Source organism: Nomascus leucogenys, chromosome 8 (genome assembly GCF_006542625.1).
Source record: "Nomascus leucogenys isolate Asia chromosome 8, Asia_NLE_v1, whole genome shotgun sequence".
Lineage (NCBI taxonomy): Eukaryota > Metazoa > Chordata > Mammalia > Primates > Hylobatidae > Nomascus > Nomascus leucogenys.
The window spans coordinates 108,294,868-108,311,501 of record NC_044388.1 but is presented as its reverse complement, the minus strand read 5'-3'; the positions used below and the strand labels follow the sequence as shown (position 1 = coordinate 108,311,501).

Below are 16,634 nucleotides of genomic sequence, written 5' to 3'. Positions count from 1 at the left end.
AAATGGATCAAAGACCTAGATATAAGAGCTAAAACTATAAAAGTCTTAGAAGAAAATATGGGGGTAAACACTGCTTACCTTGGATTTAGCAATGGTTTCTTAGATAGGACACCAAAAGCATAAGCAACAAAAGGAAAAAATACATACATTGGAGTTTATTAAACTTAAAATAGGCTGGGCGTGGTGGCTCACGCCTGTGGTCCCAGCACTTCGGGAGGCCCAGGCGGGCAGATAGTTTGAGGCCAGGAGTTCAAGACCAGCCTGGTCAACATGGTGAAACCCTGTCTCTACTAAAAACATAAAAACTAGGTGGGTGTGGTGGTGTGTACCTGTAATCCCAGCTACTTGGGAGCTGAGGCAGGAGAATTATTTGAACCCGGGAGGTGAAGGTTGCAGTGAGCCAAGATCACAACACTGCACTCCAGCCTGGGTGACAGAATGAGACTCTGTCTCAAAACAACACAAAACAAAAACAAAAACAAAACTAATAAGCACATGATGGCTTAACATCATTAGCCATCAGGGAAATGCGAATCAAGACCATAATGAGACACTGCCCCACACCCACTAGGCTCATCCTAATAATACAAAACAAAACCAGAAAATAACAAGTGTTGACAAGGATTTGGAGAAACTGGAACTCTCGTACATTGCTGGTGGGAATGTAAGAGGTGCAGCACCTGTAGAAAACAGTTTGGTGGCTCCCCAAAAAGTTAAACACAGAATTACCTTGTGACCCAGAAACTCCACTTTTAGGTAGACACCCAAGAGAAATGAAAACATACACACATGCAAAAATTGGGACCCAAATGTCCACAGCAGTATGACTCCTAATAGCCAGAAAGTGGAAGCAGCTCAAATGTCCATCAGTTAGGAAACGGATACACCAAATATGGTGTGTCCACACGATGGCATATTATGCAGCCATAAACAGGAATGAAGCACTGATTCATGCAACAATGTGGACAAACCTTGGAAACATTATGCCAGTGAAGGAAGGCCGTCACAAAGAGCCTCATATTGTCTGATTCCATTTGTATGAAATGTCTAGCGTAGGTGAATTCATGGAGACAAAAAGTAGACTCGTGGTTTTCAGGGGCAGGGGAAGGAGATGGGGAGTAACTAACGGGTGCAGGATTTTCTATTGGGGTGATGGAAACATGTTGGGACTAGGTAGAGATGCTGGTTGCACAACATTGTGAATGTACTGAATTGTATATTGTAAAATAGTTTAAAAGGCAAGTTTTATGTTAGACACAATAAGACTTTTTTTTTTAAGAGATGGGGTCTCACTACATTGCCCAGGCTGGTCTCAAACTCTTGGCCTCAAGTGATCCTCCTCCCTCGGCCTCCCAAATTGCTGGGGTTATAGGTGTGAGCCACTGCACCCGCCAAAACGTTGTTTAACTGGTTAATTTTATGTTATGTGAATTTCACCTGAGTTTAAAACATGTTTTAAAATCTTTTTTAAAATGCTTATTGCTATGCTGAGCCCGGGGTATACATCTAGGACACCTCTGTCTGCACTGGAGTCCACCGTTATGTGTGGTTTTGTCTCTGACCAATCTGGATTTCCCTAAACTCCCAGAATGTACCTGGCAATCAGCAGGGAACACTGAATGAACTGGTTAATCTAGCCAAACCCTCTGCTGCTCAGTTGGGGAAACTGAGGCTGGGGGCGTATCCTCGGTCTCTCAGTAGCCAGGGCCTAGAACTCTGGCTCCCGGTGGCATTCACTCTGCTCCTATGCACTACTCCCTCCCCTGCCAGCAGTTGGTGTGTGCTCGGGGAATTAGAAACACATTTTCATATATTTAAGCAAATCTGCTGCTGATGAAAAACAAATCGGATCCTGCAAACCAAAGCCGAACAGAACCGGTTCCCGCATCATCTGCCGTTTCTCCCGTTCCTCATCGCCCAGCCCCTCTAGGAAGGAGCCCTGCATCAGTGCTGGCCACAGGGACCCTGGCCAGGTCAGCCCCTGTCAGGGGCCACGGCTCAGCATCCACGTGGTCCAGCCTGGTGAGCTCTGGACCAGCCCCACGGCACAGGGCTTCCATGTTCTGGGTTCCTCTCAATTGCCCCTCAATTGCCCTCCTGCCCCTCTTGCTCCTTCAGAGCCTGTGGCCTAATCCTTCCTAACCCTAGCGAGCGGTCAGGAGCCAGACACAGGAAGGCTGAACCCCAGCTCCTACACTCAGTGGGCTCTGAGAAGTCTCAGAATATTCACCGGTCAGATGCACAGTAACAGACTTACAGGGGCTTGGATGAGGTGGGCAGGGGGAGTGGACTATCTCCTCTCTGTCACCCACGCACTTTCCCTTCGAATCACCCAGCCCCCTTCCCTGTGTCTCTGCACAAACCATTCCTTCTGTCTACATCCTCACTCTCCTGACCTTTCCCATCCTGCAAGGCCCACCTCTGAGCCCACGGCCTGTGCCTCTGGCTGTGGGTTTGGCCTATGGGGTCCTCTTCTGTCCCTCAAGCTAAATTCTAGAATTAAAAAGGATAAAAATAAAACTACACTTTTTTTTTTTTTTTTTGAGACGGAGTCTTGCTCTGTCACCCAGGCTGGAGTGCAATGGCACGATCTCGGTTCACTACAACCCCCACCTCCCAAGTTCAAGTGATTCTCTTGCCTCAGCCTCCCAAGTAGCTAGGATTACAGGCGTGCACCACCACGCCCAGCTAATTTTTGTATTTTTAGTAGAGACAGGGTTTCACCATGTTGGCCAGGCTGTTCTTGAACTCCTGACCTCAGGTGATCCACCCACCTCGGCCTCCCACAGTGCTGGGATTACAGGCTTGAGCCACCATGCGCCTGGCCCTTTTTTTGAGCATTCCTTTTGTGCTGGCACCCAGCTGAGGGCATCACAAGCCTGGTCTCATCTTATTTGTACACACTTTCTTCGAGGTTGTGTCCAGCGCCATGCCCAGTTTCAGATGAGAAAACCAAGGCTCAGGGTGACCAGGCACTTATCCCAAGTCCCACATCCCAGAAGTGCGGGATGCGCCCGGGCCCCATCTGCTCCCTCCAGAAGCCAAAGTTCTCATTCGCAGCATGGTGCGGCCTGCCTTTCTGTCCGTCCGTCCGTCTGTCCGTTTCATCCGCAGCATGGTTCGACCTGCCTGCCTGTCCGTCCATCCGTCCGTTTGTCTCATCTGCAGCATGGTTCGACCTGCCTGCCTGTCCGTTCATCCGTCCATCCATCTCATCCGCAGCATGGTGTGGCCTGCCTGTCTGTCCGTTCGTCCGTCCGTCCGTCCACTGCCTGCCCCATCGCAGGTGGGATTGAAGGCAGCTTGTCATCATACCCACAGTAAATGAGAAAAAGGGAAATGGATTAAACATCAGGGTTAGGAAGCATAGAGGAAGACAGCCCGGGAAGGTGGGGATGCACAAACCGGAAAGGTCTGGGGTCTCTAAGTCTCCGACATTCTTTGGAAAGATGTCCCATCTGGGCCCTTTCACACAGCTGCCTGCCTTCCACGGGGTGTCTGGACACAACCCCATTCCCTCAAGGGAAGTCAGAAGCAAGGATCTCACTCCACGGGCCCCGGGCCTCCGTCTTCTCATTGTCTACTGCCCAGGTGGGAGACTTCACTGTGCAACAAGATGTCATTTCACGGAACTATTCTTGTCCTAGGCTGGGCCCTGCCTTGGGCATTTCAAGAGACTGACTGGCTTTAACGGCTGGTGCAGCTCAGGCGCCAAAGTCACTCGCAACTGACTTAAGGACAGAGTTGTGCAAACCTCCCGGCTTCATCCAATCGCAAATCCCACAGAACAGGGACTGCAGTGGAGCGAAGCAAGGGCTTTCAGGGTCTCCTCTGTCCTGACCCAAACCCCAGTTTTTCCTTCAAGACTCAGCCCTGGCCGAGTGCGGTGGCTCACGCCTGTAATCCCAGCACTTTGGGAGGCTGAGGCAGGTGGATCACGAGGTCAGGAGATAGAGACCATCCTGGCTAACACGGTGAAACCCCATCTCTACTAAAAATACAAAAAATTAGCCTGGCGTGGTGGTGGGTGCATGTAGTCCCAGCTACTCAGGAGGCTGAGGCAGGAGAATGGTGTGAACCCAGGAGGCGGAGCTTGTAGTGAGCCAAGATTGCGCCACTGCACTCCAGCCTGGGCGACAGAGCGAGACTCTGACTCCAAAAAAAAAAAAAAAAAATACAGCCCTGATCCTGCCTCCTCTGAGAAGCGTTCCTGGATCACACTATGCTTCCTCCCATGCATCCATTCATTCAGGAAATGCTTACTGGGCACTGATCAAGCCCAGAGGGAGGTGCTGGGGATGCAAAGATAGCGAGACAGCCCTGCCTTTGAGGAGCTCACAGTCCAAGGGGAAAGCAGACATCTAAAGTTACAGAATTGGTCCCAACAGCCAGCACGCAGTGAGCACCTACTATGTGCCAAGCGCCGTGCTCATGACAGTCTCCTATGCACGTTCTATTAATAGCTCCCATTGAGAAACTAAGGTTCAGAGAGGTTAGGTCTCACATCAGAGATCACACAGCACGGGATTCTAAACTCTCCATTCCTAAGGCCAGAGCTCTTCACTGATAGGCCAGTCAGTAAGCAGGATGATGACCAAATGAGGGCCTCCTCACCCCACTGGGCAAAGGAGTCAGAGAAGGCCTCCTGGAGGAGGAGGTAGGGTCCAACCTGAACCTTGAAAAAGGAGCTAGGGTTATCCAGGTAGAAGCGGAAGCCTTGAAAACAAAGGAAGGAGGGGGCAGGCATTTGGGTGGAGGAGACAGCACAGGCCAAGGCTAGAGCGCCGGGAGAGTTCATGGGGAGGGGCATGCCCTCCTCCTTCCCCAGCTCCTATCATATCAGGCCCCGGTGTCACCATTTGTTGTTAGCTGCGTATTGTCTTCAATGTCTGTTGTGTTTTTCTCTTGTTTTTCACTTAATTTCTCTCTAGTCATCTCACTTTCCCATCACAACTGTGCCTGGCATGAGGTCAGACCTGGAAACATCTGCCGACTGGAGGGGTGTGATGGCGACAGGAGGGAGGCTGGGGCCAGAAACACAGAGGGGGAAGGAGGCCAGAGCCATCGGGCTGGTCAGCTCTGCATTGTTGGATGGAAACATTTCATGATCCTCGAGGTCTGGCAGGAGGCAGAGCATCTGTGACCTTGATTCTGCATGTGGTGTTCAATGTCACAGTGGGGAGTGGCTCGAGGACTCCAGGACCTGCCTGCCCTCTGCATTCAACAGCCCAGCAGACCCCCTGGGGGAGGAATAGAACCATTTGCTCTGCAGCTGGGTAAACTGAGGCACAGAGAAGCTAAAGCAGGTTCTAACTGAGTAAAATGTGTGTTCAAAGATGCACGTTCACAGCCCGCCCTTGGCTTTCCTGTCTACCAAAGCCAAGGTGCCTCTGTATGCTGGAGACTCCAACATGGCTGAAATTTGAATGTTCACCCATGTCGATGTAGAAACGTCAAGCTTATCAAGATTGGATAAACAATAATATTCAAGCCTCACACTAGAACAGAACCTACAGTCTCTGCCAAGCACCTTCCGTTATGTTGTGAGAAGCATTTCCTCTCCCAGGAAGTCGGTGAGGTGGCCAAGGCAGTCACGATCATACCCCTTTTACAGATAGGGAAACTGAGGCTTGGAGAATTTGAATGACTCACCTCAGACCACCCAGCCCCCAAGTGACAACACTGGGATGTGAGCTCAGGGCTTCAGATTCCAGGCCTGTAGCTCTTGTCAGGAGGTAGTGCTGCCTCTCTCTGGAACCTTCCACTGGCTCCTGCTCAGAAGCACAGACCCCCCGCCTTGGCAAGCAAGGCCCGCATCTGGGAATCTCGGCTCCCAGCTCCATCCCCCCATTCCCAGGACCCCCTGCTGCTCTCCTGTTGGCTCCTGTCTCCCCTCAGCAACGCCTCTCCCCTTAACCTGCACAGACCCCATGGGACCCACAGACCTCTGCCCCCTTCGTCAACCACAGGCTTCATCCACCACCCTGGACCAACCCTACCCCAGCGCTCCAGAGACTTCCTGTTAAAAGGCAGAGTCTGGCTCAGCAGGTGTGGGGCAGGGTCTGGGATTCTGCACCTCTATCAAGGTGAGGCTAGCGCTCCTGCACTGAGGCGATTGCTCTGAGTGGGAGTGGCAGGATTCCCTTGGCATCCTGCTGCCTGGGCAGTAGTTCTCTCCGTCTCTCTCTCCTGCTCGTCAGCTCACCCCTGAGTCTTGGGTGGCTAGCTTTTGTCTCCAAGGCACAAAGGAAGGGTTTCCCCCTTCCTCTCACGGGGACCACAGGTGGCCGGCGGGAGACCTGTCTTGCAGAGCACTAAGGGGCACCTCCCAATGCCAGTCGTGCCCTCCCCATCTCCAAGGGTCCCGCAAGCAGCAGTTGCCCTGTGAGGGGCTGAGACGTCTTTGCTCGCCGCCCTTCCTGCCTCCTCCCCAGCCCGCAGCCTTGCCGGGCTGACCTCAGGGGCAGGCCCTGGGAATTTGGGTGGGGGCTGCCTCTCTTCTCCCACAGCCCTCATTGCAATTTTGTCCTTGCCCAAGAATCCTCGGTTGAGAGCTCATCCCTATTAATTCTCATTGTGCATTTAGAGCCAATAGGTTTTTATTTATTCATTTATCTTGTCTTTCAGCCTCCTCCCCTTCCTTGCAAGGCTGGAATTTACAATTCAGTTCTCAGGTGGCCTTGCTGAAGGACAGGAAGCCTGGGAAAGAGAGAGGGTCTGCACTCCGCATCTGAAAAGGCCGTCCACCCCTGGGTCCCTCTTGTACCCTCAGAGTGCAGCTGGGCTTGCGCTCCCGTGGGCTGGATGTTGGGACACACCTAGCACCTGCCACAGAAGGGGAGAAGGGAAGCAAGGACCCATGGGCGATGGCAAGGCTAAGGGGGCAGTGGGCATCTGGCCGCCATTAGGGCGCCCCCTGGTGGCTGGTTAACAACAGCTGCTGGAGCTGCAGGCGAGGAAGCTCCCCCAGCCTGCATCTTCCACCTGCTGCCAGAGACTAGCAATACAAGGCGTGGCGTCCCCAAGGCTGGGGAGAGGCAAAGGACCCCGGGGAAGAAGAGAAGCCAGGAAAATCGCCGAGGCCATAATCACAACAGTAATAAACCGGTGACTAGTATTGCACACTGAGTACCTACTATGTGTCCGTATGTACCCCGGCAGCATGGCCGGGCTGTGCCGTCCTGACAGCACCGTGACACTCCTACATTATGGTTTCTACTGGGCAGAGGAAGACAGTGAAACTCAGGTCAGAAGTTGAGAGAGGGGAGGCTGTGCCACCTGGTGGGTGGGCACGGGCCTTGGCTACAGGCAGTTCCCAGCCTGCCTTCTCAACGGAGTGACGTTGCCAGGATTTAGGCAACACTTCCTAATCCCTAAAATGAGATCAGAATAGGACCCACCTCAGAGCATCCTACTGCCCGGACCCTCCCAGGGGAAGCCGCAATAAACTGTGGCATCAGGGTTTGAACCCAGATCTATCTAGAAGTAACCACCCCCTCCAAAAGCCAGCCCTCCAAAAGCCAGCCCTGCAAAAGGCTGTTGTCCACCTGCCACGGCGGCCCCCCATCCTCATCGGACACACATTTGTAATCACAGCAGAGCCGGATGGCAGCCCGTGACGAAATATTTAAGTCCATCAAACAGGTGGCGAGACGCCGAGGACTCGCCCATGTGGGAGATTGTGGAGGGACTGTTCTTTCTCCCCTGCCTTCCCCACCTGTCTGCCCAGGAGAGGAGCAGGGGATGGGGATGGGAGAGAGCACTCTTCTAGACCCAAAAGCTTGAGGATGGCTGCCTGGGATGAGGCTCTGCCAGCATTGGGACTGGGAGGGGTGACCACCTCCCCAGGGCAGCCACCCACTGCACCGGGTTCTCTGTCTGACGGTGGGGGCAGGGCAGAGGTCCAGGGCCAATGACATCCTAGACAGCTTTGGCCAGGAGAGGGCCTCGGACTTGCCTCTGAGGGTCATCTCCCCACCTCAAGCCTTCGATCCAAAGCTGGTCCTAGAATTATGATTTAGCTGCTCCCCCAAGCACGTTAAGGCAGTGATTAATATTTAAGAGAAAAAATACAGTCGAGACTCTAATATGAGAGACAGAGGTTGACCGTGCCCGGGAGTGTGTGGAGAACCCTCCCACCGGCTCTGAGATGTGGACTGAGCACCGGCCCCCATCCCGGCCTTCCTCCTGGCTTCCAGAGCCCAGTCCCCTTGCTCGGCCCTGTGGTCCCCGGGGCAGTTATGGCCACAGACTATCCAGCCCCAGCTCCTGGCTTCGTGCTGCCTTCTCCTTCCCTCCCTTCCTCCCTCTCTCCCCAGCTGGCCCTGGCCCAGCCACCACCCACAGTGACAGCCTCATCACCACTGACAAGCCTGAGTAAGAAGCTACCTTCTCGGGCTGACTGCCCTGTGATGTGAGCAAAGCCGGCCCATGAGATCAAGTCCTCAGGACTCTGAGGTGGGGGCACCGGGTCAGCCCCACCATAAACCCAGAGACCTGGAGGCTCCTCCAAGGACACGCAGAGGTACCAGTTGCCTGGGGGATGGCAGCAATCCCCTCCTGTGCGCTCCTGCCTCCTGGCTGCCCTACCCGGCTCTGCCCTGCCCTGCCAGGGACGGCCTCCAGAGCACTGCCCAGTGGGAAGCAGCTTAGCTCAGAGACATCAGAGCCACTCTAAGCTGGAATCACAGCTTCGCCACCTCCTGGAGTGTGACCTTGGCCAGATGCCTTTACCCGTCACCCCTGGGCTGCCTCAGTTACCCCACCTGTATGACCAGAATGACAACGGCTAACATCTGCGTGCACTTACTCTGTGCCAGGTCCTATTCCGAACACTTTACCTACATTAATTAAACCACAAACTCCTCACAATGACCCTAGGAGTGTGTGCTCTTAGTGTGCCCATTTTGCAGATGACAGAATAGAAGCCCACAGACGTCACTGGGCCAGAGCCCTCCCCTGACACTCCTGCTTTATACAACATAGAATCCACCTGGCTAGCTGAGGGGAGGACTCCTCGCAATGGCATCAGCCTCGGCCCACACACTCAGGCAGCTCGCATGCAACCATCTCTGCTGTTGTTGTTGCCGTTAATATTACTTGAGTACTGAAGCACTCCGTGCCCCTAGGACCCTTCCTTCTCTAACTAGGGAGGCAAGGGACAATGCCTGAATGTCTGCCTTCCCCTGACTTACCCAGGGGCTGCCATCATTGCATGTAGGAATGGAACTGGAAGGGGACCCAAGCTGCACTGTCTGTCCCAGCCTGACCCCCAACTTCATCCTGCGTGAATCCCCTCTGAGCCTCCGTCAAACCTCCCCATGCAAAGGGCCAGCTCAGTGCTTGGCATGCTCTAGCTTCACAGTACTGTCTGCTGGATTGGATTGAGTGGGCTAAGAGGTTGCACCGCAGAAAAGATGAACAGAGGGAGCTTAGAGTATCATGTTGCAGGTAGCATCTTGCGCACTCGCCCAGGATGCTGACTTCCTACGCAGGAGGTGGGGCTTAGCCTCCAGGCTGCGGAGCTGAATACTATGGGCTTACCCGAGGGAACTGATCTAGTGGCCAGCTGGCCGAGAATGCCGCTACCCCAGAAAACAATGTCACATGACCCCAGTGTCCTCAGGGTGGCCTCTGTTTTGACACATTTCCAAGGTGGGACAAAGACCTCGTCCAGGTCTGGTCCAGACCTGGTCAAGAGGCAGGAAAGTCAGACTTGCATCTCGGTACCCCGGCTCTGCTCATCCACCCCAAGGATCTACTCCAGACCTCCTCCCACTTGGCCTGGGCAAACAAAACAGCAGTAAGCGGACTTACATGGGAGCAGAACCTCTCCGGGGGGTCTCCACACGTGATGCCCGAGGGCTCCACCTTCACCTTGACGTAGTCCTTCAGGCGCATCACCTTGGGCTGGCAGGCGTAGAACTCCCAGGTGGGGCCCTCATCTGTGGTCACCCAGGATTTGCAGATGTCGTAGTCCCCAGAGGCCAGAGGGAGGCAGTGCAGGAAGAGCGCCAGCAGGTGCAGCATGGCTGCGCAGTCTGCAGGGGCGCGGCCCAGAGAAGCCCTGGAGAGGCAGCGACGGGGTCAGGCGGGACTCGCGGCCTCAGCATGGAAATGCCACATCTACCAGGCGAGGGTGGCCGGGGTGTCCCAGGGACCCGAGCACTGAAGCTTTGCAAACAGCGAGGAACTTGTTGTTTCCAAAAGGCCGGCACGGAAAATTCAGAGCCAGCGTTTCTCAGACTGCTGATGGACAGCTCAGAAAGTTGCCCATAACTTCACGTCCTCCTAACCTTGACATCACACCTCCCCCGGAGGTGAAGCTGATCAAATCAGGCAGACTCTCAAATTGTGACAGTGGATGGAAATGGGATAAGGAGAAAATCCGCAGGGATCCTGCATGAGGCCAGATCAGATTGCTTTTAATTTTTGTCCTTCCAATCAATCCAGGTCTTTAAAGGGCTCTTAATGGGTGACGTGTGCAACACCACTGCAAAACAACCCTCCAGCCTGCATTGTAAAGATAAAATAAAATCAGGAGGTGGACATGTTAGCTGGAAACATGTTCCCTCTTTGGGACTGGACTTGGGTTCTCAGACCAATAAAAGAGATTTCTTTCATATGAGCTTAAGGTGGCAACAGCTGTGTGACTGGACTAGCATAAAAAGCTACTGAGGTGTTAACTGGGGAGAAGGCTATTTGGTTCTGCTTTGCTGGGGGCCAGCACTAATGGGGCCCAGCTGACCTTGGCTGGTAGCCATCGTCAACTTATTATGAAGTTTCTGAGATCTCAGCTCTCAATCCATCCAGGTACCTGGGGTCTGACTTGTCTTTCATTGTAAGAGGGGAGGAGAGAGAGAGCTCATTAGCAACAACACCTGCAACAAATTAAAGAGGGGGAGAATAGAGACGTGTAAGAACAAAAGCACTCCGGCAAAATGTGCAAAAAATGAGGCTGCATTAGCAAAGTCTCCCGAGAAAACTGGGTTATTTTTATTAATATCAGAGTTGCACATTTGGAGATCGGGCATGTTATTTAAAAGGTGATGCGTTTTTCTCTCATTTATGGGAGTGTTAGTTCAGCAGAAGTGCCCCTGCTTGGGGGTCAGAGACTTTTGAAAGCATGCCCAGGAGCCAAGATTTAATGGTTGCTTTAAAATACCATGACTGTCAAGTCAGAATGTCAAAGTTGTTAAAGGCAAAGATGAGAATGTAACTATAGGTGCAGATGAGCCCGTACCTATATGTACAGATGAACAGAGTGCTCCACATGCTGGCCAGCCATGAAGAGCCAGGCACTGAGAAACGGCTCCCCAATCATAGGCACAATCTGAAATGGCAAATTTAATTTTTTTTTAACTGTAAGAAACTAGGGATATTGAAGACTGCCAAAGAGGTGACAATGCTTTGTGAGTTCAGATTTTTCTGATCAAGTCCAGCATTTTGCAAATCATTCTTAGAGGGTATGTCTATAAATGGGTTACTATTACGATTATTGCTGTGCTAGTTTAAGCTTCTGTTAATTATTTAAAATCAAAATAGATATAATTAATACGTTACATCAAAATAGATACCAGTTACATGAATGTTACATTGGGAAATAACACAATTGCAGTACTGTGGTGTGTTCCAGACACTGGATACATCACCCAGAGAATCCAAGTCCAGCCAGCGTGGGATTCTGGCCAAAAATATTGGCCAATAGGGCAAAGGTTACTGCAATAAGTTACAGCAGAAGTGCCTGCATGATTAATTATTCTGGTTACTATGTCTCCGATGATTGCATTTGACTTCCCAAACCGCCCCAAATGTCCAGTCTAGGCCTGGCTCTCCCCTGACATCCTCTTTACCTCCTGTACGTGCAATGCCCCTGAAGAGTTAACTGTGTTTCCATGAAACTCCATTCTCCACCCAGACAGAAAAACGCTCCTGCCAAAAATGACAAACCGAAGTGGCAGACACTTGCTGCCCTGAGCACCTCAGGCTGGGAGCAGCCCCCAGCCAGGGCCCCAGGGCTCCGGGCATGGGACTCACTCATCTGCGTTAGGGCGACCCCTGCCCCTCTCTCTGGGTGAAGAGCTGCTGATGGAGATGAATGAGAACCCAGCCAGGACCATTTTTCCCTTCTCGCCTCTGGCTGTTTAAAGGAGAACCTGTTATAGAGCCTGCCCGGCCTTGAAGGCGCTCCTTGCTAGAAAACTCTAAGAAAGAACGTGCCCGGTGTCTATTTTTGCAACCTGAGAAAATGTAGTAAAAATAAAATAGCGCGGCCGGCAAAGGTTTGGATGCCTCTACCCGAGCTCGCGCTGCCCAGAGCACAGCACGTTCCTAATTAATTCTTCCAGCAGTCGACTCCCAACTGTTCACTAACAGGTAGGGAGCTCCTGGCTGCTGGGACAACCAGGACGCCGGGCTGCGGCTTGCAAGGAGGGCGCAGCTGCAACCTTCCTTCAGCGGCAGGACCCGCGGCTGCTCGGGGCTTGCAGGGCGCTGGAAGCCACCGGGCGCGGGGAGGCAGCGAGGCCCGGAGGCCGGGAGGCTGGGGCGAGCGGCGCGTGCGGCGCAACTCGCAAATCTATTAATTGCAGTCCTGTTGGTTTAAATGCCACGCATTCCCTGGAAAATAAATAAATTAAAAAAATCCTAACAACAACAAAATCTGCCAGGGGAAAAATGTGTTTACAACTAGTCAATCAATTGGGCGTTGCTGGCATCGCAGGGGGAATTATGAGCTCAGCACACGAATATTACAGGCGGGTTCTGCCAAAAAGAAAAAAGAGAAGGGGGAAGAGAGGCAGGAGTCCCCGGATAACGAGGAGGAGCGCAGAGAGTGAGGAGTCGGCAGGGAAATTTTCAGAGTAAGAGGCTGCATCCCGGCGGATCGTTTTCTCCGTGGAAAATTTATCTTCACCTGATATTACTAAGAAACTGCAGCTCCCAGAAACAAATAGAATCACTGTGCTTTATTTTCTTTTAAGAGTCCTCAGGAACCGAGGGGGGCTGATAGCCAGGGTATTAAAACCCGAAAATTAGATTTTATCAGGATTTCTGAACTCAGATTTCTCTGTCTTATTGAATTAGCGCCTCCCGAGCTGGCTGGGCTAGCCAGCGGGTTCCTCTTGGAGTTGCCGGCTGCGCCCTCGCCGTGGGGGAAACTTGCAGCGGCGGGCGCGGGGCCCCCGGGGGCACGGGAGGGAGGGCGCTGGGGGCTCCTGGGGCTAGGGGGGACTCAGCCCACCCCGGGGTTCCCTCTCCCTCCTCAGCAGGGGCGGCGGAGGGGGGTGAAATCTGCCTTCAGGGGAGGGTGGTGGTTGCCGGGAGGGAAAGGGAGCTTGGCGGGCGGGGTCACCTTCCCGTCCTCTGCCCCGGGCGGGGTCCAGCGGGCGCCCCGCGCTCACTGCAGCCTCGGCGGGCGTCCTAATTCCGGCGGCCCCGGTGTCCCCCTGCTCCGGAGTGGGCCCTTTATCCGGCCCCTGGGTCCCCGCCCGCGGGAGCCCTGGAAAGTTGGGCGCGGGAGGCGGGGCGCGAGCAGCAGGCCCCGGGTGGGTCCCGGCGGGCGGCGGGCGGGGTCGAGGCAGGGGCCAGGGTCGAGCCAGTGCTTCGGGCCTGCTGCGAGCCCTGTGCCTGGGACACTGACGACCCGGCAGTCCCACAGCTGCTTTTCGTCTTCCCAAAGTTGTGTGCAAGCCACGGGAGCAATTAATAATTAAGCCTGTAATAAAGGCCCGTCCGGGACTGAGGTGCCCCTTTTTTCGCCACTGCCTCCCTTAATTAAAAGACACAGAGCAGGGCGCCCGGGAACTGGTTGGATCCTTTGCCCCGGCGCTGCCGCCTGCGGCGACCCGGCCGCCGCCGCCCCCAGCCCAAACGGCCAACTTACTCCGGAGCCGGCGGACCCCGCGAGCCCGCGGTCCTCTCTTCCCGCCTTCCCGCCGCCTCTGCTCCCCCCACCTGCTCGCCGCTCAGTTCCAGGTTCGACTCCACGCCGGCCCCAAACCAGTGCCTGCGCCCCCTCACCTCCCGACCCCCTCCCGGCGCCAGGAGAAGTTTCCAGCCGCGGCCGGGCTGGCCGGGAGTTTCTCTGTGCAACTCACAGGCTCCCAGTTTGCAGAGAGATGGGAGGGCACGGGATGGGGGTGGCTCTAAGCGGTGGCGGTGGAATTGGGGGGTGGGGGAGAGGCGCGGGAGCAGGGTTAGTTTCCTTTTCCGAGACACATTCGAGCATCCTTGCAACGTCCCTCCCCGACACACACACACACACACACACACACACACACACACACACACACACACGACGGAAAGGACCCGGGGGAAGCCGGCCAGAAAGACAAGCTACCCCTTTAAGATGCTGCTAAGAACGCACCCTCACACACCCCTCTGGGGCGACTCCAGTCCTCAGCTCGTAGCAGCCGCCACCAAACAACTTTTGCATCCGAGCCTTTGCCGGGCCGCTGTAAGTGGCTCCCGGGCCCGGGCAAGCCTGCATGGTCACCGAAGCCCTTTAAAAATGAAACCAGCCTGGCCAAGCTGCAGCCTCTCCCCCCGCCCGCCTCCCGGGCTCTCCCCGCCCGCCTTACCCCGGCTCGGAGCGGCTTCCCGGCGCGGAGACCCGGGAGGGCCGAGGACCGCCACCCTCCGGCGCTGCGCCTCCCCCCTCGGGCTGGCGCTGGGTGGGGGCGCGGGCCGAGGGCTGCGAGCCGCTGCTCCTTCCCCGCGCCGCTCCCGCCGCTGTGGCCGCCGCCGCCGCCGCCGTCAGATCGGGGCCGGGGAGCCCTCCGGCCGCCGGGGGGGCCGCCCGCAGCCGTCCCGGAGACGCGGGCCGGGGGAGGGGGCCGCCCGCGCCGCCCGCATCGCCCGCCCGGGACGAGCGGGAGGTCGCCGCTAACAAGTGCAAACTTTTTGGCCCCCCTGGGCGGCCCGGGGAGGACCCGCGCTCGGGCGCCGGGCAGCCCCAGGCCCGGGTGGGCTTCGCGGCGTCTCGTCGGGGAGCCGGGGCATCCCCCCGGCGCGGCGCGGGCCAGATGGCGGGCGCTTCACTGCCCCCCTGCACTCCGCTCCAAGTTAATGCCGAGGCTAAATCCTCTTGCCATCACTCACGATCACCATCGGGGCTTTTATCTCTCGGTCTGATCCGGGCTGCGTAACTTCCTCTGTGTGGCTTTAACACACCATCCCACCACGGAGCAACGGTCTTCTTAAAGGTGCAGGAAGGAAATACTGCGCGGCTCGGGGGACGCGCCACGGCCCGGGGAGGGGCGCGGCGAGCAGGGGCGTCCCGGCGGGCCCGCGGCCAGGGTGGCCCCGGCAGCCTCTGGGGGGTCGCTGCCTAAACATCGCCTCCTGGCCCGGGGGCCAGCGGGTCCCTGCGCCCAGAGCGCATCCTCAGCCGGCTCCGGTCAGGCGCAGCCGGGCTGCAGCTTCCTTTTCCAAAACCCGGGGGCTTGCCGGGGTGCCAGCGCCCATGGGTGTGGGGCCTGCCCCATCGGCACGAGGGAGGGGGGCCAAGTGAGTCAGTTTCCCCACCCCCCACAGCCAAGGGCTCAGGGCTGCTCCTCGGTCTCTCTCTGTGAAGTGCTGCCACCCAGAAGGCCCCAAGCAGTGGGTACCGGGGTGGGTGGGTGGATTTGGGGAGATGGGGAGGGGGAGCGATCTGAGCGCACAACCAGAGCCTGAATACCAGCTGACACATCGCCGCCTCCACCCTGATGGGCCCTGCTTTTGACGAAGCCAAGCCAGCTCTGCAGAGAGTGCAGAGTAGTGGGGCAGGAGGGGCCTGGCTGAGGGGTTCTCTGTCTCCCTCCCCTGTAAGCACGGGATGCAGGTGTGGGAGGGCTCCCATAGCAGCAGCCCCGGACAGAGGCCACCGAGTTGGCAATATCACATTGGGCAGCCCTGGGCTCTCCGACCCCCGGGAGGTTTCCTGCCAGCCTGCCTCCCAGGGCTTCTGGGAGAGTTTCCACACCTTCCAGAAGCACATGTGGTTTTCGGACACTCCTGGCCTCCTGGGGTGGGCTCACTGCAGCCTTGAGCAGCCAGCACTGTCATTTGGATGCATCAAGAACAAAGGGCCTGAGGACAGACAGAGAGAGAAGCAGAGAGAGAGAGACCAGCCCAAGGTCACAGAGGGTGTTGGGAATGGAGCAAGACATGGCACCTCAGTGCCCCGCCCTGCTGCCACCCCTCACCTCCACCTTAACCCTTCCCTGTTCTCAGCTGCCCTGAAAACTGGACAGGGAGTTATACTGCTGAATAATATTTGGAATCTTGTGACAAATCGGGAAGAGGATGCGGAATTAAAGACTTGTCATCTGCTGTAATAATAATAATAATATATTTATTGAACACCTGTTTTATGCCAGACTCTATGCAAACCAGTTTGTGTGCATTATTCACTGAATCTTCGCCAAAGCCCTGTGACTTCACTGCTAGTAGCAAAGCCTCAAGTTAGAGGTGTTAAGTAACTTGCCCAAGGTCACATAGCTAAGGACTGTGGCCGGGGAGGCAGGGCTCTTGGGTTCCTGGGTGATGCTCTGTCACTGGCCTGGCTGGCTGGTGAACTTGGAACACAGCCCAGATTGCTTTGGGGCTCAGTTTCCCCATATGTGAGATATGAACGGTAAATCCCTCTTTTT

General features: G+C 55.4%; 1 protein-coding gene across 6 annotated transcripts in view; it reads right to left on the bottom strand.

Annotated features, from left to right (window-relative positions):
- The window catches only part of NTNG2 (netrin G2), an 81,248-nt gene extending 66,381 nt beyond the window's left edge, over positions 1 to 14,867 (bottom strand). The window contains exons 1-5 of one of the 6 annotated variants that reach the window (XM_030818080.1): positions 14,580 to 14,625; positions 14,366 to 14,482; positions 11,243 to 11,332; positions 10,817 to 10,880; positions 9,817 to 10,512 (exon numbers count right to left, since the gene is read on the bottom strand). In XM_030818080.1, the coding sequence (XP_030673940.1) occupies positions 9,817 to 10,029 (213 nt within the window). In that variant the 5' untranslated portion in view covers positions 10,030 to 10,512; positions 10,817 to 10,880; positions 11,243 to 11,332; positions 14,366 to 14,482; positions 14,580 to 14,625. Of the gene's footprint in view, positions 1 to 9,816; positions 10,513 to 10,747; positions 10,881 to 11,242; positions 11,333 to 14,365; positions 14,483 to 14,579 lie in introns of those variants that run through there. The other 5 variants (XM_030818076.1, XM_030818078.1, XM_030818081.1 and 2 more) reach the window with 5 other exon arrangements.
- Positions 14,868 to 16,634: the final 1,767 nt, after the last annotated feature.